This window comes from Enhydra lutris, unplaced genomic scaffold (assembly GCF_002288905.1).
Source record: "Enhydra lutris kenyoni isolate GAN:26980312 unplaced genomic scaffold, ASM228890v2 scaffoldscaffold14, whole genome shotgun sequence".
NCBI lineage: Eukaryota > Metazoa > Chordata > Mammalia > Carnivora > Mustelidae > Enhydra > Enhydra lutris.
This window is the reverse complement of record NW_019154098.1, coordinates 17,368,992-17,392,005: the sequence shown is the minus strand read 5'-3', so window position 1 is coordinate 17,392,005 and position 23,014 is coordinate 17,368,992. Positions and strand designations below refer to the sequence as shown.

The following is a 23,014-nucleotide window of genomic DNA, read 5'->3' as shown; positions in this document are numbered from 1 at the left end:
CTAGTTACAAAAGATGTATCTGGAGTTATAATCTTCAATAAAAATGAGTATGTGTGTATACATAAGTACAGAAATACACACTTTAAGGTTTTATAGTGCTCCATTGCTTCATGCATTATGTAAGAGGATATCTATTAATTAAGGTATCTAAATTACTAGGTTCTATAAGGCTTTAAATACAATATCCAGATAAACAACAAAAGGCAGCTCAACTCTGAAACAGTGTTAGAATCCAGAATCTCTCATAGGAGATCATTATCTCCTATTCCCTTTGAAGGAAGTTTCCAACTATTTTACAAACTAATATTAGAATATCTCTGTGAAAAAACAAAACAACAGAATATGCATGGCAGTGAATGACTTTATTGCTTTAAGAAAGAAATGTATTTTTGGTATCATTAATACAAAATTTAAAATATTTATATTTATATAATTATATATAAAAGCTATCTATAGAATATAACCTAAACACAAATTTAGAAAGATATAATTTTCAAATATAAAACCTTTGTGCTATTAAAAAGATATTTAACAAAATAGTTATTAATACATTTGCTGCATGTATAATCACAAAAATAAACCAAAAAATATTTAAAATCTTTATTAACCCAAATTAGAAGCATAAAAATTTTTATCTAAATTTTGACATTCAAGTACACAAGTTGTTCAGGGGCCTTCCCAAAGATGACTTGAACCCTGGCTTTTAAGTAAATGGGGAAAGTAAAAGCAAATGGAAGATGGACACTGAAAAAAAGGACAAAAGGTTGGCAAAGACACAAAGACACGATACTTCAGTCAGTTTTTAGTCTGATACAAGACAATATTTTTAGGAAGGAAAAACCTTAAAAGTGCTTAAAACAAAAAAATGTCAATGTCACTAATTACTCTTAAGTGCCATAAAATATCAGTTAGCAAAATAACTTTTATTAAGAGCTGGCCATACATTTCAACTACCAATAAGCTACAGAATTACTATTACTACAGTGCCTTGTTTAATCAAACTTACAATATTTATCAGCTATAGCTGTATTATATCTTACACATGTACATAAATACCAGGAAAATTTAAATATTTTTATTTACTATTTTAATCTTTTCCTTAAAGATGCAGGATTTCATCTTCCATCAGTTATACGGACATGACAACGGTGACTTAAATAGCAACTGAATATAGAGAATATTCAATACCAGGACATCATGATCTGGAACAACTGAAGTTTTCTACCTCCTGCTCCATTTTCTGGATAAAGGGTAAAAAGGAAAAACAGTAACTTTCAGTATGAAAAAAGTTAAAGAAACATTACTCTATTGCTTTTTTTTTTTTTTTTTTTTTTACATTAACAACCTCAAGAATATTAACCCATGTATATATCTGAGAGTTAAAATAGAAATTTAGGTCAGTATTTATGACTATCACATAAACTAGTATCACCAATGGGACTTGATTATTTAAATCCCTTTGAAATAAGTCTGAGATGCATTCATCTTAAGTTCAAATAGTTATAATCAAGGCACTAGTGTATTTCTAGATACTAATATTTTGTATTTATAGGTGTTAATATTACATACCTATTGTACCATGTAGGTTCCACAGTATACTTAGTAGGTATACTAACTACTATGTATATACTAGTAGGTACATTAGTAGGTACCTACTAATACATTATACTATAGTATCATAGTAAACATATTATAGATATATGTTTATATGTTAATATATAGATACATTGTTACAGATATATTATATTATACTGTTATTATCCAATATCTGCTTTTAAAAATTAGTATTAATGCCCAATACAAAGCAAGATTAAATGAAGAGACGTAGGTCTGTCTTAAGTCTATCCTGAAAAAGAGGTGTGTATCTTCATTAACACACACACAAAACAGATTTTTTCATAGTCTACTGATACGATAGTTCCAATGTTTATTGAAGAAACATAACATAGTGAAGTGCTAGATTTTAAAAAGTACAGAACTTAGTCGTATCTAGAAATAATCCATAGTTCATATATTAAAAAATGGTCTTTACAAATTCCAATAATTTTATAATTTCTTCCAGAGCTCACTTACCTGGGTCAGTGTCGTTTTGTCATAGTCCGCGCGATGCTGGTAAATACACTGGCTGATAACTGCGTATAAATTTTCCAACTGAAAAATATTGTATTCTTGACTTTTTTTCACAACGGTCTTCAAAAGATTCTAAAAGAAAACATGAGTGTTTACACATGTGAGAGATAAATTCCACGAGATATTTTAATTTTGAAGATCTGGGCAACTTTTAGCATATAAACCAGAGAGAGGGCAGACCATTTATTTGATGAGACACGGTGACCTCTGACACTTAGCAGTAGCTAACTCAACCATCATCCTGTGGTCCTGATCTCTGCCCTAGGTAACTCCCACCTAAAGACTATAGCCGAGGAGGTAGCCAATCTCAATTTTAGCCATAAATCTCTAGAGACAAATTAAAATATAAGCTCAAACTAGATTAATAAGAAAAAAAAGCAACATTTTTGCAGGGTATTTTATGGCAATGCAATTACATTATAATGTGAAACAAAGGAGATAGTACATAAATGATGAGCCACCTTATTACTCCTTTTTTTTTTTTAAGGACTTATTTATCTATTTTAGAGAAAGAGAGAGCAAGAGAGAATGAATGAGTGAGTGAGGGGCACAAGGGAAGGGAGAGAGACCTAAGTAGACTCGCTGCTGAATGCGGAGCCCAAGGTGGGGCTTGACATGGGGCTCTATCTCAGGACCCGAAGATCATGTCCTAAGCCAAAACTCAGAGTGGACACTTAGCAGACTGTGCCACGCAGGCATCCTGGTTCTTTTTCTTATAAAGAACCATCTTTATAAGAACTTTATAAAACTCCATCTGCTCAGTGTTTAAGGACTGAAATGGACTCACTAGATTTCTGTGATTCCTTAAGTCTGGGCCTACAAGGATATGCCATTACCTCTCAGTTAACAAAAACAAAACAAAACAAAACAAAAGCCATTATGATTGAGTAAAAACCAGCTAAATCGTCACTGGTGATGGTAAAAAAACAATGCATATGGGCACTTGGGTGGCTCAGTTGGTTGGGCATCTGACTCCTGTTTTGGCTCAGGTCAGGTTCTCACAGACTGTGAGAAGGAGCCCTGCGATGGGCTCCATGCTCAGTGGGGAGTCTTCCTGAGATTCTCTCCCTCTCCCCACCCACCATGCTCACCCTCTGTCTCTAAAGAAATTAATTTAAAAAAGTGTACAGGATCAGTAATGCAGATAAGTATGTTAAAAACCAGAATATCAACACATCAGACATCTCCAAACACTGCTTTTATGAAAATGATTCTATACCAAGTTCATCCTTTTATTAAAGATCATTATTTACTACATGTCAGATTGATAAAACGTTCTATCCCAAATTCATTTTTGGTGGGTTCTGTTATTAATCTGCACAATGAAAGCATTACAATTTCAATTTACATACTTTTAGTCGTTCATGGTCCACAACAAGTGAGGGTGTAGGCTGGGAAAGAATTGCCAAAGCCTTTTCAACACTGATGAGCTGCTGCTGTTCTACTTGGGAACGTCTGGCTCGAGTCATTCGCAGAACACACATTTCTAGAATGAAAAGTTTAGTAACTATTACATGGTTCACAGACATTATGTTTAAAATACACATTAGGCAGGACATATTTACTAAAACATAATCACCAACTCTGGTTTATTGGCTCTGCTGTAAGATGAAGATGCTACCACTTCTACTCTCAAAAAAAAAAAAAAAAAAAAAAGAATTACTTTTCAAATGGAGTATTTCAAAGGATCCTCAGCAGGATCCTTTGCACTAAATTAGTTTGGCACAACAGTCCTAGAATGTAAAAGCTGGAAGGGACCTCAGTAATCTGGGAGTTGCAAACTGCCACGGATAGGCCCAATCTGCCCTATGGGTAAAAAATCTAGTTAGAACACAACCATGCCCATTGTACATGTGTGTCAATGTGGCTTTTCTAACAGGGTTGAGTAGCTGGGACAGAGACTGTTATCACTAAATATTTACCATCTGTCCCTTTACAGAAAAAGTTTGTCTAGCTCTGAGCTAGAATAATTTACTCACTGATAGTAAGGAAAATGAAGCCAAGAGAGGTGAAGGAATTTTTAAAAATATCAACGTATCTAATTATTATAAGAGCCAGAACAAGAACCCAAATCTGCTGATATGTAAACGAGTACCTGTCCCGCTTTAGTGCCCTTTAAAAAAAAATAATGATAGAAGAAAAATAAAACAATTCCGAACCCAAACAAAACATACTAACAGCTAGAGGATTAAGATTTAAAATATCCACATTGACGGGACGCCTGGGTGGCTCAGTTGGTTAAGCAGCTGCCTTCGGCTCAGGTCATGATCCCAGCGTCCTGGGATCGAGTCCCGCATTGGGCTCCTTGCTCGGCAGGGAGCCTGCTTCTCCCTCTGCCTGCCATTCTGTCTGCCTGTGCTCGCTCTCTCTCCCTCTCTCTCTGACAAATAAATAAAATCTTTAAAAAACAAAAAAAACAAAAATAAAATATCCACATTGAGGGGCGCCTGGGTGGCTCAGTGGGTTAAAGCCTCTGCCTTCGGCTCAGGTCATGATCCCAGGGTCCTGGGATGGAGCCCCGCATCGGGCTCTCTGCTCAGCAGGAAGCCTGCTTCCCTTCCTCTCTCTCTGCCTGCCTCTCTGCCTACTTGTGATCTCTGTCAAATGAATAAATAAAATCTTAAAAAAAAGTAAAAAAGTAAAATAAAATAAAATATCCACATTGAAAAGGCTATACTCTATGTCTATTCTGCTATGATTACTCAAACACACTAGAACTCATTTCAAGGAAGTCCTTGAAAAAGAACTGCCCATAATTATTAAGCCACTGAAAAAACACCAGTCTCATCATCAATACTTGTTTCTGACCAAAATAAATTTTTTTCTTTTTTTTTAAAATATTTTATTTATTTATTTGACAGAGAGAGATCACAAGTAGGCAGAGAGGCAGGCAGAAAGCAGGCTCCCCGCTGAGCAGAGAGCCCGACGCGGGGCTCGATCCCAGGACCCTGAGACCACGACCCGAGCCGAAGGCAGAGGCTTCAACCCACTGAGCCACCCAGGCACCCCATCTGACCAAAATACATTTTTAACTGTTACTCTTCTTTTTGCTTTTTACTTGTTTGACTTTTCCAAAATCCAAACAAATCTACCGCTAAGGATCCAAGAAGATCCAGACAGAAGACAATTCTAAATGAAAACCTTTGGTGGAAGGATTAGAACAAGTATAAATAATCTTGGACTTAACCTACAATAGAAATAGAGCAATGATGGGGGTGAGTAACATTTGTTCTATATCACTCAGCCAGAACTACAGAAAACTGCTGATTTTGCTTAAAAAGAAGAGGCTATCCTGCCAGTTTTTGAAAACTGTATAGTCAAGCACTTTGCTACATGCTTTAGATGGATTATTTTATTCAAGTTTCAAAATATTTCATTACCTGACCACTATCTACCCAAATTTTACAGAAGAGAAAACCGATAGTGATTGGTCAAAACCTTGTCCAAGGTCACAAGTTACTAAGAAGAGGACTAGGGCTCAAATCCAGGTCTATTTGATGCCACCTTGTGCTTTTAACGACAGTGATTTACAAGCTCTATAGTTATCAAGTAAGGAAATTGCTATTTTTCCTAATTAACACCTGCATTCTGAAAGACAAGGAAAAATAATAAACTGAGATGGTAATTAGTCATTTAAAAACTTTGAGTGAATTTTTTTTTTTTTAATTTATGTATTTATTTGAGAGAGAGAGGGAGAATATGAGCAGGAGGGGCAGAGGCAGAGAGAATCCCAAGCAGAATGAGCTGAGTGCAGAGCCACCTCACGAACCTCAGACTGCCACCTCGGGCTGAAACCAAGAGTCAGACACCCAGCAGACTGTGCCACCCAGGTGCCCCAAAACATCTTTTAAAATTAAAAATAGGGGACTCCTGGGTGGCTCAGTCGGTTAAGCGGCTGCCTTCGGCTCAGGTCATGATCCCAGGGTCCTGGGATCAAGTCCCGCGTCGGGCTCCTTGCTCCGCAGGGAGCCTGCTTCTCCCTCTACCACTCTGACTGCCTGTGCTCACTCTCTCTCTCTCTGACAAATAAATAAATAAAATCTTAAAAAAAAAAAAAAATAGGATAAAATAAAATTAAAAATAGTAAGTTGCTTGAGAAAGACTTACCTTTTGCTTCATTTTCATCAGAAATATCTATTATCTGAGAACCAGAAGCCTCTCCATTGCAAACAATTTTATTCCTCACTTCTGTGCATGCTGTGGTCTTCCCAGATTCTTCAAGTTCGTTCTCAATACCACAGATACTTGAATTATTATTCCCCAATTCTATTTTGCTTTCAGAGGCATTTTGGTTTTTCTCATTTTCTTCCACAGAGGACTCTCCTGTGTTTCCAGTCTCATTGTGGTCTACACTTGTATCTTGATTTTCCTCTGTATCACTCTCAATTTTGTCGTCTGTGACATTCTGGCTCTCATCTTTCACCTGTGAAATCCTCCTTCGTTTTGTTATGGTGCCCAAGTACCACTTTGACTTTTTGCGGATTTTTCTCTTCAGCTGAGCTTCAAAGAATTTGAAGAAAAAGGATAAAAGAACATTGGACAATTGGACAAGTTCCTAAGGTGTAAGCAAGTGGGGGGGGGTGGGAAATACCTCCTGCAATCTAAGAAGGTAGAGAATTTGAGACACTGCCGTAGTTTTTTTAATAGTTGGAACACAGCAAGAAGGGTAGCAAGTACTGTGAGAAGGCAGGCGATACCATGTGGCAATACCGTGTCATTCTAAGGAGTGTGGATTTTATCCAGAATAATTTTAAGGAGGGCAAGGATACCAACTCTCTGACGACTCTATTACAACAATCGCTGTGGCGGGAGTATGAGGAAGGAACTGGAGGAACGGCAAGACTAAAACTGGCCTACACTTGTGTAGGACCACGTAGTGGGGACTCTTCTAAGCTCTTTATGCGAGTACCGACCCCCTGAAATTTCACTTTCACCTGGTTGGGTTTGCTGCCATTATCAACACTGTTTCACAGATGAAGAAAATGAAGTTGAAACATTCCGCCTGGACCAGATACAGAGTAACTACACTGTAATATTCTGTTTGGGAGATTCACCCACACTGTTGCATGTGCTCGCATTTGAGTCATTCTCACTGTCATATAATAAATCCATATTTCCCCATTCTATCGTTGATGAACATTTGGGTTGGTCCCAATTTGGGGCTATTATAAATACTGGTTCTAAGCACATTCTCATACATGTCTTTCAGCGAACATAATGTATGCAGTCCTGCTGGGTATACAGCTAGGGATGGACTGTTTTAAAGGAGACCATTTCCATGTGCTCAATTTCCATATATATATATATATACTTGCTCAAGGCTGATTTGACCAAGAGTATCTGGTAGTACAGGCCTCTTGCTCCTTTGCCCTTCTCATTCTCCCTTTCTCAGCTGCCAACTCCCATTTTATAAAAGGGCTTACTCCACCAATCTCAAACCACTTATCCCAGGATGGACAAGCATGCGATACGTAATGTTCCAACCACAGCAACACACACACACACACGCACATGCACACGCATATGTGCGCGCACACACACACACACACACACACACACACACACACACACACAGAATTTTAAAAATTGTATTTAAAAGCACCTGAGATTTAACAAGGCACTGAGGAATTATGATACAGAATCTGGAAAAACAAATGAGTAACTGAGAGTCTAAGTTGCTGAGGAGAGTTGGGGCATTCACAGGCTTAAAGAACCGAAACTGGAATTAAGAGCCTGCCAAGGCAGGCAGGCCTTGGGAAAAACCATGGGCTCTGGGTTAGTACCCTCTGGAGTTATACCCTAAGAATAAGGAGGAAGAGGAAATAGACTAGAATTTATAGAAATGAAAATCAATTTCAAATCAGTCAATCTGCAGTTAGGTGATGGTGACTGGGACTGCAAGTGGTGTATCATATAAACCTGGATTTATTTCAAGACTGCAAAGTTGCCTTAACATTAACAAAATCAAGGTAATTTATTGCATCGATATAAATAGAGGAAACTAAGGAGAAAGTAAATGGCATCAGCAGAAAATAAAGGCTAGTTTCATTAAGGAAAAGCTACCCGAGGGCACTTACCAGGAGTACTGCAAGCCACAGGAGTACTGGTTGTCTTGAGTTTTTCATTCTGCTCTGGATCTGATCTTTTATCACCGGCAGAGGTGGAATTTTGCTTTGGCATCACATGATAGTAAGATGGGGCATACTTGGAGGAGCTACAACCTTATAAATAAACATGGGATATCAAGTCAAATGTCTAGATTTCAAAATTATCTGAAGGGTTAATGTAAAGGACTCAATACACTACATCAGAAGCATCTTTTTTCTGATGCCACATCATTTTCCTACCTCTCTTCTTCCTAGACTCCTGAATTTCTTCACAAAGCTGCTCAAAGTCTTCATCAAGTTCTTCTTTAATTATTGCATAGGCAGTATCTCTTAAAGCACAGGCTCTATGCCTAATAAGACGATCTGAGAAATGAATAAAGAATTCAACTCTAAAATCACTTTTAATAATTCACCAAAAATAAACTCAACATGTTGAGCTAAGATTATAGTCACTAAAATTCCTTTTTTACTTTTACCATGAATTGTGTTACTGCAATTGTATCATTCTGTTTTTACTGTTACTCTAATGTTCTGGAAATCTGATTCAATATAGCAGACTAAACCTGAATGATTTTATTGCTCTGTCCTATCTAGCTCCCCTTGAAATATCATAAAAAAAAAAAATCAATCAACAGCGAGACTATACAACAACATGATGACAACAAAAACAGCAAGGAAGGCTACTGGTGTCATTACTGAGCTAGAGATGTCAAGGAATTTTAGAAGATTGGATGCTACTGCACTGACAGAGAAACTAAACAGACAACGGAACAGCAACCTGACACAGGAAACACTGGGAACGCCCCTCTACTCAAGAGCCCAAGCACTGTGAACCGAACATGCTTTGAGGCTGAGGACAGGTAATGGGTGAGTGTAAAATTGCTTGAACAACTGGACCGGCGCCCTCCCAGGGCAGCACGCTGCACTGTTCTCACCCAGCTTAGCCTGGCAGCAACAGCTGTCACATCAGAAGGATTCTTCAGGGGATTTCGAACATCGCATTTGGGCCTGAAGAAAGGCACAGGCCCTGGTTCCCCAGGTGTGGCAGCATCAGCGTCACGTGGAAACTTGTCAGAAAGGTCAATTCTCCCGTTCTACCCTACATCTACAGAATCAGACACAATGGGGATGAGGCCTTGCAAGCTGCATCCTAACAGGCCTGTAAGGAGATGCTGACTGTTGCTACAGGCACTCCACTGGTCTCAAGTAATTTTAGATTGTCACACGGACAGGAGACGTGGCAGCAGCATGACTGCCGTGATACAGCCTCCAGCATAAATGCTTCCTTCTTTCTACAATTAAGGGGTGTTCTCAGGTTGGTAGCCTGCTCCCCAGCATGAACCTACAGAACCCTGAACTGTAGGGAAAAGCCTAGGGGAGGTGAGGGCAGGGGCCCCGGAGCAGAACAGTGAGCTTTTCAAGTGTCAAAGAAACTTTCAGTAGGTCCCTATGCTAATTGGTCTAATTTATAAACACTACCAACTAGAAAAACAGAAAGCCAATGTACTCGGGGAGGGAGTTAACACAGCAAACAGGACTATTAAAGAATTATCCACTGAGAGTGTTAAGGACACTATCCATAAAACAAAAATAGTAAGCTAGGAAAAAGAAATTTTCTAAGAAATATTTTGGGGCGCCTGGGTGGCTCAGTGGGTTAAAGCCTCTGCCTTCGGCTCAGGTCGTGATCCCAGAGTCCTGGGTTCGAGTCCTGCATTGGGCTCTCTGCTCAGCAGGGAGCCTGCTTCCCCCCTGCCCCCACCTGCCTCTCTGACTACTTGTGATCTCTGTCAAATAAATAAACAAAATCTAAAAAAAAAGAAATATTTTAGAAAAATTTAAAATTTTATTTATATTATTATATTATATATTAATATAGTTATAAGTATAAATACATTCAATATTTACCTATCCATATTTAATATTTAAAGAAATATTTTAAGAAAAATATTTTTTGATATGAATAAGTTTATATCAAATATATAGTTGACTATATCATTATATATATGAACAAATAAATCATTAAAAATCCCTTACTTTATAAGTTTTATTTTTTTAATAGATTGCATAGGAGAGGACAGAATAGGTATAGGTATAGAAAAGGTCTAAAAAGATATCCCCAAACTTAACAGTGTCCACCTTTGGAGAGAGGAAATGAGGGACTTATGAAGTATAGATGACTTACAATATTATATTAGTTTCAAGTGTACAACACAGTGATTCGACATTTATATACATTATGAAGTGATCACCATAATAAATCTAGAGGGTTTAGTTTTTAAAACATTAGCACGTTGGGGCGTCGGGGTGGCTTAGTGAAGTGTCCAACTTGGTTCTGGCTCAGGTCATGATCTCACGGTCCCAAGACGGAGCCCCACATCAGGCTCCATGCAGCGTCTACTTGAGACTCTGCCCTTCTCACTGCTCTCTCTCTCTAAAATAAATCTTAAAAAAAAAATTGGCAAGTATCCTATATTACTTCTGTAATAAAAATCACAGTGGTCTTAACTAAGAAAATTCTTTTAAACCTTTTTTATTGCAGAGTGTTTATTTTCCACTTGGACAAAGAGCGCTGATAAACAAAGGAAAGAAGTGAAGTTGTGCAATTTTGTGTCATTAGAAGGTAGGCCACAGAATTGTAAATACGGGTATTCTGTAGTCAAAGAAACCTGCATTCAAATTCTGCCTCTGCCACTTCCTGGCAGTGTGACCCTAAGTTTGTTTGTTTGTTTGTTTTTTTTTTTCTTAAAGATTTCATTTACTTATTTGACAGAGATCACCAGTAGGCAGAGCAGCAGGCAGAGAGAGAGGAGGAAGCAGGCTCCCTGCTAAGCAGAGAGCCCAATGCGGGGCTCAATCCCAGGACCCTGAGATCATGACCTGAGCCGAAGGCAGAGGCTTTAACCCACTGAGCCACCCAGGTGCCCCCTGAGTAAGTTTTTTAACTTCATTTTCATCAACTGTAAAGTGAGAATAATGTTGTATTGAACGGCACTGTGAATGTAAAATGTTTATAATATGTCAACTCACTACGTGTTAGCGGTCCCTGTTCCACCCCCCCCAGGGGGAAAAAACCCACTAATGCTCACCTCCAGGATCTCTATCTGGATTGTATTCTAAAGCATTACTACAGATTAGATCAATATCACTCAAATAGTCTTTCACAGTCAGATACTTGTGGAGATCAATTTTACTGATTACAGATGAAAGGTCCATTGGTTGCTTTATCACAGTGACATAATCAGGAACCTAAAATTCAAGCAAATGACCAAATCACTAAGTTAACTCTAAACATAAAAAAACATCTGAGTCCAGTTGCTCTGCCAGGCAATACAGGGGAGAGAGAACAAATACATAAGAAATAACAATAATGTATTAATATGAAACCTTTGACTCTATTTAAAGCTGGTTTTGTTTTGTATTTACTTCTGTTCTTAGGCACTTATATCTCCAGTAATATCTTATTCCTCTTTCCTTATCCAAATGTCACCCATCCTTCAATGTCAACTTATGACTTCAGCTTCACTCTCTAGCTCACTCCAAACCATGTAGGTCACAATAATATTATGTACCATTAAGTCAATCTTAAATCACGTCTAGAACGTTTGGGTTGGCAGACAAAGTTAACTGACTACTCTTTAGAGGAAAGAAAAATGCATTACGCATAGCTTTGAAGCCTCCACGTGGTTAGGACACTACTCAGTATATTCTACATAAAATAAGCTCAGAGAGTAGACAGGGAACCACATAAACAATTCAAATATTCTCTAGTTCATTATAGTTTAGAACACATTCGAGCCAAAGATTAAAGCAATACCTCATCAGGGTCAACAGGTTTAGTAAATACTCGGAATCGCTTGTCAATAGCAAGCCTATGTGTAACATTCCTCAAGAAAATCCTCAGTTCTCTAAAGGTATCTTCTTCTTGTTCTTCTAGTCGTTTCACTTCTTCTGCTGTCAGCGGTCTTGGCTCAGGTGGTGGTGCTACAGGGAGTACCTCCAAGGCCTGCAAAACTTCACGCGAATGCAAGATTTTAGTTACTACGCTCCCATCACAACAAGAGTGACAAATGATTCAGTGGCCAGGCTTCAGGGGCTATCCTCCTTACACCTGCCTGGATTTAGAGGATTTGAAATACTCAAGTGCTACCATAATCTCTATCCCTAGCTCCCCTCCAGCAACAACTGGTAATTTGTAATTTTTTTTTTTTTAAAGATTTTTTATTTATTTGACAGATCACAAGTAGGCAGAGAGGCAGGCAGAGAGAGAGAGGAGGAGGAGGCAAGCTCCCTGCTGAGCAGAAAGCCCGACGTGAGGCTCCATCCCAGGACCCTGAGATCATGACCTGAGCCGAAGGCAGAGGCTTTAACCACTGAGCCACCCAGGCGCCCCGGTAATTTGTAATTTTTAATGTTAATTCCTAGGTCATTACCTCTTTTCCATTTTAAGATCATTTAAGAGGCTATTAAAACTTTGAAAATGCATTATTTCCAGCACAAGAAGATTCTATTAAAAAAGCTTTTTACTAGTTAATTTCTGAACTAAGAAGAAATTGTGGTATGTTTCCAATGTAATAAGTTTAATTTTGTTTAAACAGACATGCACTGAATAATCAGGATAAAAGAAGGCATATGAGAATGCTGCCCCAACAAATTGACAATCTATAAGGGGGTAAGACAATGATCACATCACTAATGTCATATCAGTAGGATGAAAAAAGTACAATGGGTCATAATGGTAGAAAATTAATTTTGCCTAGCTCTGTGAAGGAGGAAAAAATGAGTTATAGTAGAAGGACAAGTGGTTCCTTAGGCAGAGATAGGGAAGAAGGATAGAAGCATTGATGGTAGAGAGCAAGCATAAATGAAATTACAAAAAGACAAGAATATGTTGCATGTAGTGTAAAGACGGAGTGTTTTGCGAAGAAAGAGATGGAGGAAGGTGGGGAGAACAAATGTGCCAAAAATGGGCTTGGGAAGACAGGCTGGAGCTTTACTATGAATTCTAGCTCAAATTCTCCATGGACTAGGACTACACTAGGAAAGGCCTTGTACACTTAAATGGGAAGCTTAGAGACATGTAAGCAAACCTAATGACTGAAGTTCTGAGTTTGAGTTATTAGAAGATGATGATGCCATTAATATTTTATTCCCACTTTCTCAAAATTATTATATGCCAAACTTTGATAAACTAACCTGCTTTCTTCTTTGATAAAGGAGGCTTAGCAGCTTGCTTTAGAATTAGATCTTCAAAAAATTTTGTTCGTTCTTCTTTACCAGGTAACTGGACATTGAAAATTTCTCCATAATCACGGATAAACAATTCTTGAACCTTAAAAGAGAAAATATATGCATTACATATGTGTATACACAATACTATGTAAATATCATTCAATGCAACAGTAGGTTATTACACATTTTTTTATAAGATTTTATTTATTTATTTGACAGAGATCACAAGTAGGCAGAGAGGCAGGCAGAGAGAGAGGGGGAAGCAGGCTCCCTGCTGAGCAGAGAGCCCAATGCGAGGCTCGATCCCAGGACCCTGAGATCACGACCTGAGCCGAAGGCAGAGGCTTTAACCCACTGAGCCACCCAGGCGCCCCTACACACATATTTTTAATGACCTGAACTGTGTAAGAAAGAGATGTTTTTAAAACACAGATCTTTTATATATGCTGGAGTTACACATAAATGACAGATTAGGAACAGATTAGGAACTAAAATATATGGGATCTTCTTTAAAATTCAAGACTCCAACATATAATTCATGTGGCAACTGACATGGCAATATTTAATTTGAAGGGCTTTTGTGAGATCAGCTGATTCACTTTCATAGCCCCAGTGAGATACCCTGGCTGGCTCAGTTGGTAGACCATGCAGCTCTTGATCTTGCGGTTATGAGTTTTGAGCCCTACCATGGGTGTAGAAATTACTTAAAAATGAAATCTTTAAAAAGAAATTAAAAAAAAAAAATAGTAAAGGCTAGAAAATAACAAGTGCTGGTGAGGATGTAGAGAAATTAGAACCCCTGAGCTAATGGAATGTTAAAATGGTGCAGCCTCTGTGGAAAACATAGAATTACCATGCAATCCAGTATACAGATATGAAGAGCTGAAAAACAAAAAACAAAAAACAAAAAACCAAATAACCCACCAAACCCACCACTCAAACACATACTTGTATACTAATGATCACAGCAGGATTATTCATAGTAGGCAAGAGGCAGAGACAATCCCAATGTTCATCACCAGATGAATATAAAAAATGTGACATATACATAAAATGGAGTATTATTCAACCTTAAGGAGGAGTGGAATTGTAGTGCATGCTACAACGTGGATGAATTTTGAAAACATGCTAAGTGAAATAAGCCAGTCACAAGAGGCCAAATACCATAGGATTCCACTTATACAAGGTATGTAAAAATTCAGAGAGAAATTTATTATAACAGAGGTTACTAGGGGTTAAAGAAAGGAGGGAATGGGGAGTAACTGGTTAATGGGTATAAAGTTTCTGTTTGGGATGATGAAAATTTCTGGAAAAGATAGTGGTGATGGCTGCACAACACTGTGAATGTACTCAATGCAATGTATTTGGGGTCACTGAATTATACACTTAAAAATGGTTAAAATGGTAAATTTTATGTTATGCATATTTTACTGCCAAAAGAAAGGCAAAAAAAATCCCAAAAGGATGTTTCTAAACAACTCTTGACCTTTTCCAGTAGTTTTTACAAAGGTTTTATTTACTTGACAGAGAGAGAAGAGAGAAAGTGCAAGGACACAAGCTGGGGGAGGGACAGGGGGTGAGGGAGAAGCAGGCTCTCTGCCGAGCAGGGAGCCAGATATGGGGCGATCCCAGGACCCTGAGATCAAGACCAGAGCCAAAAGCAGACACTTAACTGACACTTAACAACCCAGGTGCCCCCCCCTTTTATTCATTATTACTATTAGAGGAAAATAATGTTTATTTCTTGTGTGATGCTTATGTACTTTGTTTTGGGTATCTCTGACATACAGAAGTTTACATTCATAGCTTTTGCATTACCTCATTTACAGGATCTTCCATGCTCCCGTATAAGAAAATGTTCCTGGTATGTTATATGAAGCTTTTTGTCCTATCATCTCCACATCATTTATGAAATATCTCTATTTTTGCTAATTCATTTACTCAACTTTTTTGTAAACAAGAGTCTCATGGATTTTATTATGTTAAATTCTCTAAGCCAGCCCAAATTCCACAATTTTAATTTCTAATTTTGAGGTATGCTTTAGTATTTGGTGGGCCAAGAACCTCATTGCTTTTTCAATATTTTCTTGGAAATTCAAGCACTTTTTTTCCTTCAACACTGAATTTTAGGATCCTAGCTATTTTGCTGGGATATTTATTGGAATTTGTGTCTCTTCCCCCTTTCTGGTGGCCTGAATGTTATATGCTCTATTTCTACTCTTTTATTACTCTAAGTTTTAACAGATGAAGTTAAACTTTTTCTAGCAAACTGTAAGGTTAATATCTACATATCACACAAAAATCTGAATGTGCTTTTACTTCCTTATTCTCCTCCACTATGCTCTTCCTGGCATTATCAAATTCAGACTAAGATCAACTTAGTTTCATATTCCTTAAACATTTTTTTCTATCACAATTTTGTGACAGTAAGTTTTACTGTTTTCTTTGTTCACTGCTTATTTCTAAAAAATAAAGATCCAAGAGAAATTTCTAATCCTTTAATAATTAATTCTTTCAGTCAAGGGTTTATAAGTAATAGATTCCTAGGCATTAAATGTTCAAAAATGTCTTTTGGGGCATCTGGGTGGCTCAGGTGGTTAGGCATATGACTCCGGATTTCATCTCATCATCTCAGGGTTGTGAGTTTGAGTCCTGCATCAGACTCTGCGCTGGGCACAGAGCCTACTTAGGATTCCCTCTTTCCCTCTCCCCTAGCCTATCTCTCTAAAAATCTTAGCTTTGTTCTCTCTCTCAAATGCTAACTTTGTTGAAAAGAAAACTATTTTCCTTCAAAACTATGGAAATAAATATTGCTCACTTGTCTCCTTAGTAGCTAGTGTTACGAATGAGAAGGTAGAAGCAATCTGATTTTCAGTTCTTCCTAGTAATATTTTCTCTCTTGGTAGATTTTTAAATTTTCCTCTGTACTTCTGAAATCCTGAAAGTTTATCTAGATGTGGGCCTTTTAATATCCACCAGTTAGAACACAGAAACTCTTACATCTGAATTTAAGGTATTCCTTAACTCTATAAAATGTTCTAGTATGTGAATATTTTCTCTTCTACTTTATTTTTTCTTCTCATAAGGCCCAATAAATGGGTGTTAGACACGAATTGATTGCCTTTATTTTAGCTTTTCTTCCTCCCTTTTCAAATCCCTGTCCTTTTGTATCATACACCATAAGAATTCCTGGTCCCGTGATGTTCCATTTCAATAATTGATTCTTCATCTGTGTTTGCTCCTTTTCAAAAGCTTCATCAAATTTTTTTTATTTGTGGGGGGGGGGAGTTATTTCATGCATAATTATCTCCAATTGGTTCTTTTCTACAACAGTCTGTTGGTGATGCACGGATATGATTATTCATTGAACTGTCTTTCTCAAACACTTATTTATAGCTCATCTTTGCCTTTGAATTCTTAACTACCCATAGATGATGCTTCTGTTTATTCTAGCTTCTACTTCCAGTGATTAGGAAGAAGCCTGTCTATACTGGAAATAGAATGTACCTGTAATTTGTTTTCTGGGCAACAGGGTCTCCCCATTCTTCCTGATATTGGCAGCCATAGATAGTCCCTGCTCTAACATGGTAGTCTTCGGGCCCACCCTCACCGCTCTAGCTAAGGACGAACAACTCTGGTGACTGCTGCTTGGCATGGCAGAAGTGAGGTGGAATGAAAGCAAGTTGGAAAGCCACGTGATGAAAAGGGGAAAGCTCTCCCAGCCCAAGTGTGTGGAACGACTACATGGGGGAGGATAGACCTGAATGTAGTCATCTGCGTATAGTTAAGTGAACGAGAAATAAATTTCTGTTGCATTAATAACACTAAGGAATATACCCTATCACAGAAGAAATGTTTAGTGTGAAGAAGCCTGGGTCAGATTGGGAAGATACAAATAAACAGAGTAATCATATATACAAAGAGTTTTCATGATGAAAAGAGATTTAACAGGTTCTATATAGTACCCGGAAAACAGAGATTAAGATAAGAAAATCTTTCAAAATAAGCTGATTTTTTTAGAAGTCAGTGCTAACAAACCGAACAGTGAGGAAAGTGTCTCAACAAAGCTAAAATATCCATATGAAGAAGCCAATCTAAAGGAAGTGTCCAGAATCAGATTAACTAAACTAGAAGCTTTTGAGTCTATAACATACACATGCTTATTTCCTGGATTATTCAATTTTCAGTTGAATAACTCACAATCAACTATTAGAACAGAGGTAACAGGGACAACATCTTGTCCTCCGATAACCTGAGCTCATTTCCTTCATTCTGCTCTTCACTCACTGCTCTGGCCACCCTGGTCTTGCTGTTTCTTCCAACACACCAAACACACTTTTGCTTCAGGGTCTTTGCACTTCCTTTTCTTCTGCCAGAAACCCTTGTCCCTCAGATGCCCAACTGGGTTACTCACTGCCTTACTTTTTTCAGGTCTTTCCTCAAAAGTCATCTTCTTAGTGAGGTCTTACCTAAGACTGTTTAACATTGTGACCCATCACACTCTTTTGGTATTGCTTAGCTAAATTTTCCTCCATAGCAAGAGGTTAATATTATATATTTTATTTCTTTTTCTCTCCCCCTACAATTAAAATGTAAGCCCTAGGAAGATAGAAATTTTTGTCTCTATTTTTCAATGCCATATTCCCAGTATCTAGAACTATGCGTAACAAAGAATAAGTACTCAATGAATATTTCTTTAATAAAATATCTGAATTTATCTTCCTACCCACAGTCTTAAAAAAATGCAAACCAATTTTGTCAAAGGTATGGAAAAACTTATTCACACATAGAAGCCTACAATATGCCTATTATGTACTCTGATAATTGAAAGATGGGGGGGGGAGTCTTACTTCATGTATTTTACATTCTGCTAGGAGACAGAAAGGCAAACAAATATTTAATGGCAGGCAGTGACAAAAACAAAGTAGAGTAAGGGAAAAGAGAGTGATAGAAAAATTAGCTAATCACTCTAACTGAGAAACTGATCAGGGAAGGCCTCTCTGAGGTGACACCTGGCAGAGACCTGAGAAAAATAAAGGGTCATGCCAGGCAAATATCTAGAAGAGTATTCCAGGCAGAAAAAGCATGAACTTCTGTCACTGGTAGTTGTCTAGATGGGCAAAAACTCGAAAGACAGTAATTTGGTGCCATCAAAAATTTTAAATGAGGATACTCTTTACTAAGCTACAATTATTACACTTTTAGGAATGGACGCTAGAAAAATACACAGTAATGTTCATATAAAATAAAACCCAATAGCCCAGTTGGGCAGTTCAACAGAAAAAAACTAAAAAAACACAAAAACATCTATGAACAGGAATCTGGATAATTTTTGGTACATCAAAAAAAATGGAAAAAGCTATGCAGCTTATCAAGATAATGGAAAAAGCCATGTTGCTTTTAAAAGGAATGAGACGGGGCGCCTGGGTGGCTCAGTGGGTTGGGCCGCTGCCTTCGGCTCAGGTCATGATCTCAGGGTCCTGGGATAGAGCCCCGCATCGGGCTCTCTGCTCGGCAGGGAGCCTGCTTCCTCCTCTCTCTCTGCCTGCCTCTCTGCCTGCTTGTGATCTCTCTCTGTCAAATAAATAAATAAAATCTTTAAAAAAAAATAAAAAAATAAAAGGAATGAGACTGTGTCCTGAAAAATACATTTTATATAGATACACACATAAAGCAAATTGCAAAATAGTATACAACAAATAACTCCTATTTTTGTAAGAGAAAAAAAATTTATAATGTAGCCCTACTCTACACATACACACACATACATAACATCCTACCCAACAAGTCTATATACCAGATAGTTAACGTGACATTTCCGATAAAAAAAACTTTTCCATATCCTATTATTCACCTCTGTAAACTTGAAATTTTTACAATAAATTTTTAATAAGTCTCTTTTCAAAGTCTAGTGATTTCCCCCCCCCTCAGATTACCTCTTCCGGCAGAGCAGAATGGGGTTTGTCAGAAGTTGCAAGTAGTAAAACTGGAGCGAATGAAGGAATGTTCTGTAACAATGTAGTGAATGTGGCTTTGAGTGTTGGTCCAACTATTTCCCACCACAAGTGGATATGAGGAACATATACTATACTTGGTGCTGTTCTCTTAGCTTCACGAATCATCTAGTAGAGGGAAAAAAAATTATATTTAGTTAAAGTCAGTATATTAGTAATGCTTGCTTTATTAGTCTGGAGCAATGTTTAACTTCCTAGAATTATCATATAAAACACTCAAGTTTTTAAAATGCTTCCCTAGTCTCATAATCTTATGTTTAAAATGTTTTGTACAAGTCTCATTTTTAGGAAAACAGGGTTGCTTCAAGCAATTAGAAAGAAAACATCTCAATCAGTCTAGAAGACTTGTGTTAAATATAAAAACAGTAAAACTTCTACATTTAAAAAATTTTAAAAGGAAAATAACAAAAACAGAAGCAGTGGAAAATCTGAGTACACACCACATAGTAGTTACTGTTTTAAGTACTTTATTCACTTAATTCTCACATCAGCCACACAAGGGTACTATCATTACCTCCAGTTTGTACAAGGGGAAAACAAGGCAGAGATCCAACAGCTTCCCTAAGGTTACACAGACATTAAATGGTGGAAATGTGATTTAAATCCATACTCTTTGATGAGTAGGCCATTACCTACAGTTCTTTTTCTTTTTTTTTTTTTAAAGATTTTATTTATTTGACAGATCACAAGTAAGCAGAGAGGCAGGCAGAGAGAGAGGGAGAGGGAGATTAGGCTCCCTGCTGAGCAGAGCGCGCCTGATGTGGGGCTCGATCTCGGGACCCTAAGACAATGATCCAAGCCGAAGGCAGAGGCTTAACCCACTGAGCCACCCAGGTGCCCCTACAGTTCTATTTCATAAACCTGGAGGCAGAAATCAGAACGACAAGAAAACCCAGTTCAAAAAGGGTAAAGCAATTCTAGATTGTGTCTCTAGAAGACTGTTCTTCCAGGTTATTTGTCTGGGCAACGATGAATTTACCTGAGCACACGTTTCTTCAGGAGATGTAGCACTGACTCCAAAAAGAACAGGAATGTCTAATGTATATACTGCAAATTTTTCCAAAGCATGGATGACAGCTGGTGCCAAATGAGAACCTTGCCCAAAGCCTGGTTCTCCCACTATCAATATTCTCGGTCGAAAAGACATAGGTTGATAACACGCATTTCTGAAAGAAAGTAGCTGTATTTTAGAAAAAGCAAAAATTTAAATTTTTCCTCCCAAATTAACCATTTTTAACTCTCTTAAGGTAAAAATTTTTTGACTATGCAACTTGTTAATCCAAAACAACATGGTTCACATGGTTTCTGGAAAATTAATTAACCTTCACAGATTTAGAATTACTTTATTCAGTGAAATTTCTACTACAGTGACAACTGTAATGATAAAAATGTTTGATATTTTTACTTAAAAAAAGATCAGTTAGTATCTCTTATTCAATCACCATCTTTTAGTTTTAGGGAACTTATACACCAAAAAAAGCTATATACATTCATTTGCAGGGGAAATATACCTATTCAAATGAAGAAAATTAAAATTTTCTTTTGCCTTATTTAAGGATTTTTGAGAAAGGCCATTCTCATATACAGATGGAACTTCATCATCACTGTATGCCAAGTCACTTTCTAGCAGAGGACATGAAATATCTATAAAACAAAAGAATTGTGCATTAGTAACTTTCCTGGATTACAAAGCAAATGTTTATGTAATGCTTCAGTTATTAACAAATCAATATACAGGAAATGTATAATAAAATTTTTTAAGAATATAAAATATCTGTATAGACATGAATAAGAAATAAATATAAAAATGCCATTTCAAACTTAAAACAGATTTAATTGAGGGCAATCTGTGAAGTAAATTTCCTTCAACTACCCAGGCTAAACATGACTAAATTCCTTTCAAGAGGCTCTTTTTATTATTATTTTTAAAAGATTTATTTACTTATTTTGAGAGGGAGGAAAAAAAGAGAGCATGTGTGTGAGCAGGGGGTAGGCGCAGAGGGAGAAACTCAAACTGACTCCGTGCTGAGTGCGCAGAGCCCGATACAGGCCTTGATCACAAGTCCCACGGCAAGATCGGACCTCAGCTGCAACCAATAGTCGGACGCTCAACTGACCGTGTCACGCAGGCACCCTGAAGAGGCTCTTTTGTGAGGAAATACTTCGGGTGTATAAGACATTTAGCTTGACTGATTATGAAAGCTAACTTTAAACGGTCAATCAAGTTGCATACCTGAGTCCAGTGCTTTATTTGCTTTGATTTCTGCATGTGGAAATACTCTGTGCAGAGCTTCTAAGATCTTGTGAACGGTGCTTTGCAGGAGTGGTTTCACAACAGTGGACAGTGCCTGCCCAGGTGACGTCACAGCTCTCTGGGCAGCTGGTATCATCTTTTGCATGGCTACCTCAAAGTCCTTAGCGGAGATGTTAATTGACGAGAGATCCAACTGTAGTTTCTCACTAGTAGTATAGATCTGCGGGTAGCGTCGACGCAGAGCACATAAGGCAGCCTCAGAGCATATTGACTTAATATCTGCACCGCAGTATCCTATCCAAGGCAACCAAAAAAAATTTTAAATGTAAATCATCACCCTATTAGCATGACCATGGTTAAAAGAAGATTAAAACTCCACCTAGCAATATACTAGAAAAATACTTAGAATAAGGCTAACATTTCTCTTTCCCCCAGTGAACTTACAATGGTAGTAATAATTACGTCAACAAATCTAGCAACTTTTGCAAGTGTAATGTACAAACACTAAATACACAAAGCATTCAAGAACAAGTTTTAGAATCAGACAGACTAGGGTGAAATTCCAGTTTATCACTTACTACACGTATGATCTTTGGAGGAACATTTATGCTCTCTCAGCCATTTCTACATCTACATAGGGATAATGCTACCTACTTCGCTGGACCGATGTGAGAATTTCTTGAAATAATATATGTAGAATGCCAAACAGAATGACTAGAGAAATGTGACGAGCAAAAGATGGCTGTTATTATTATTATTATTGTCTAACTTGGCTTTCAAATTCCGCAACAGCCAATTCATCAAATATCTCTAATTAATATCCAGGATTTTTTAAGAAGAAAACATGCCACAAATAGAGATTAGAAACAAACATAACCTGTATTTCTTTAAACATAACGATGCAAGGCTACAACTTGTTTCATCTCTGAAACGCATGCATTTTATCTTTTAATGCGTAAAGCAATGTTTACCAACACAGTTTTCTGCTAGTTCTTCTAGAAATATGTCCAGTGGTTTAGGATTCCAATCCCTCGTGTGAATCTTAAGAATTTCTTTTCGAGCCTACGAAGAAGAACAATTTAACTTTTTAAATAATAAGGTGCTATTCAGATCTGAATAACTTCAGTTTAAAATAATTTTATCTAAAATCGTAAAGAAATCAATACCTATTATAATAAAAAATATGAAACACTAAAAATGAAAAGAAGATGATGTTATTTGTAAGCATTTAAGGAGTTTATGTTAAATAATATTTCCATTTATAGTGCTCAAGTTCTAGT

General features: G+C 37.4%; 1 protein-coding gene across 2 annotated transcripts in view; it reads right to left on the bottom strand.

The window, feature by feature from the left end:
- Positions 1–433: 433 nt before the first annotated feature.
- The window catches only part of LOC111146629 (ATPase family, AAA domain containing 2), a 68,554-nt gene continuing 45,973 nt past the window's right edge, over positions 434–23,014 (bottom strand). Inside the window, exons 15-28 of one of the 2 annotated variants that reach the window (XM_022502263.1) lie at positions 22,706–22,796; positions 21,714–22,028; positions 20,992–21,124; positions 20,460–20,646; positions 19,403–19,588; positions 13,431–13,566; positions 12,052–12,248; positions 11,324–11,483; positions 8,478–8,600; positions 8,208–8,351; positions 6,238–6,630; positions 3,483–3,616; positions 2,074–2,202; positions 434–1,240 (exon numbers count right to left, since the gene is read on the bottom strand). In XM_022502263.1, coding sequence (XP_022357971.1) covers positions 1,196–1,240; positions 2,074–2,202; positions 3,483–3,616; positions 6,238–6,630; positions 8,208–8,351; positions 8,478–8,600; positions 11,324–11,483; positions 12,052–12,248; positions 13,431–13,566; positions 19,403–19,588; positions 20,460–20,646; positions 20,992–21,124; positions 21,714–22,028; positions 22,706–22,796 — 2,373 coding nt within the window. In that variant the 3' untranslated portion in view covers positions 434–1,195. Of the gene's footprint in view, positions 1,241–2,073; positions 2,203–3,482; positions 3,617–6,237; positions 6,631–8,207; positions 8,352–8,477; positions 8,601–11,323; positions 11,484–12,051; positions 12,249–13,430; positions 13,567–19,402; positions 19,589–20,459; positions 20,647–20,991; positions 21,125–21,713; positions 22,029–22,705; positions 22,797–23,014 lie in introns of those variants that run through there. The other variant, XR_002640547.1, reaches the window with a different exon arrangement.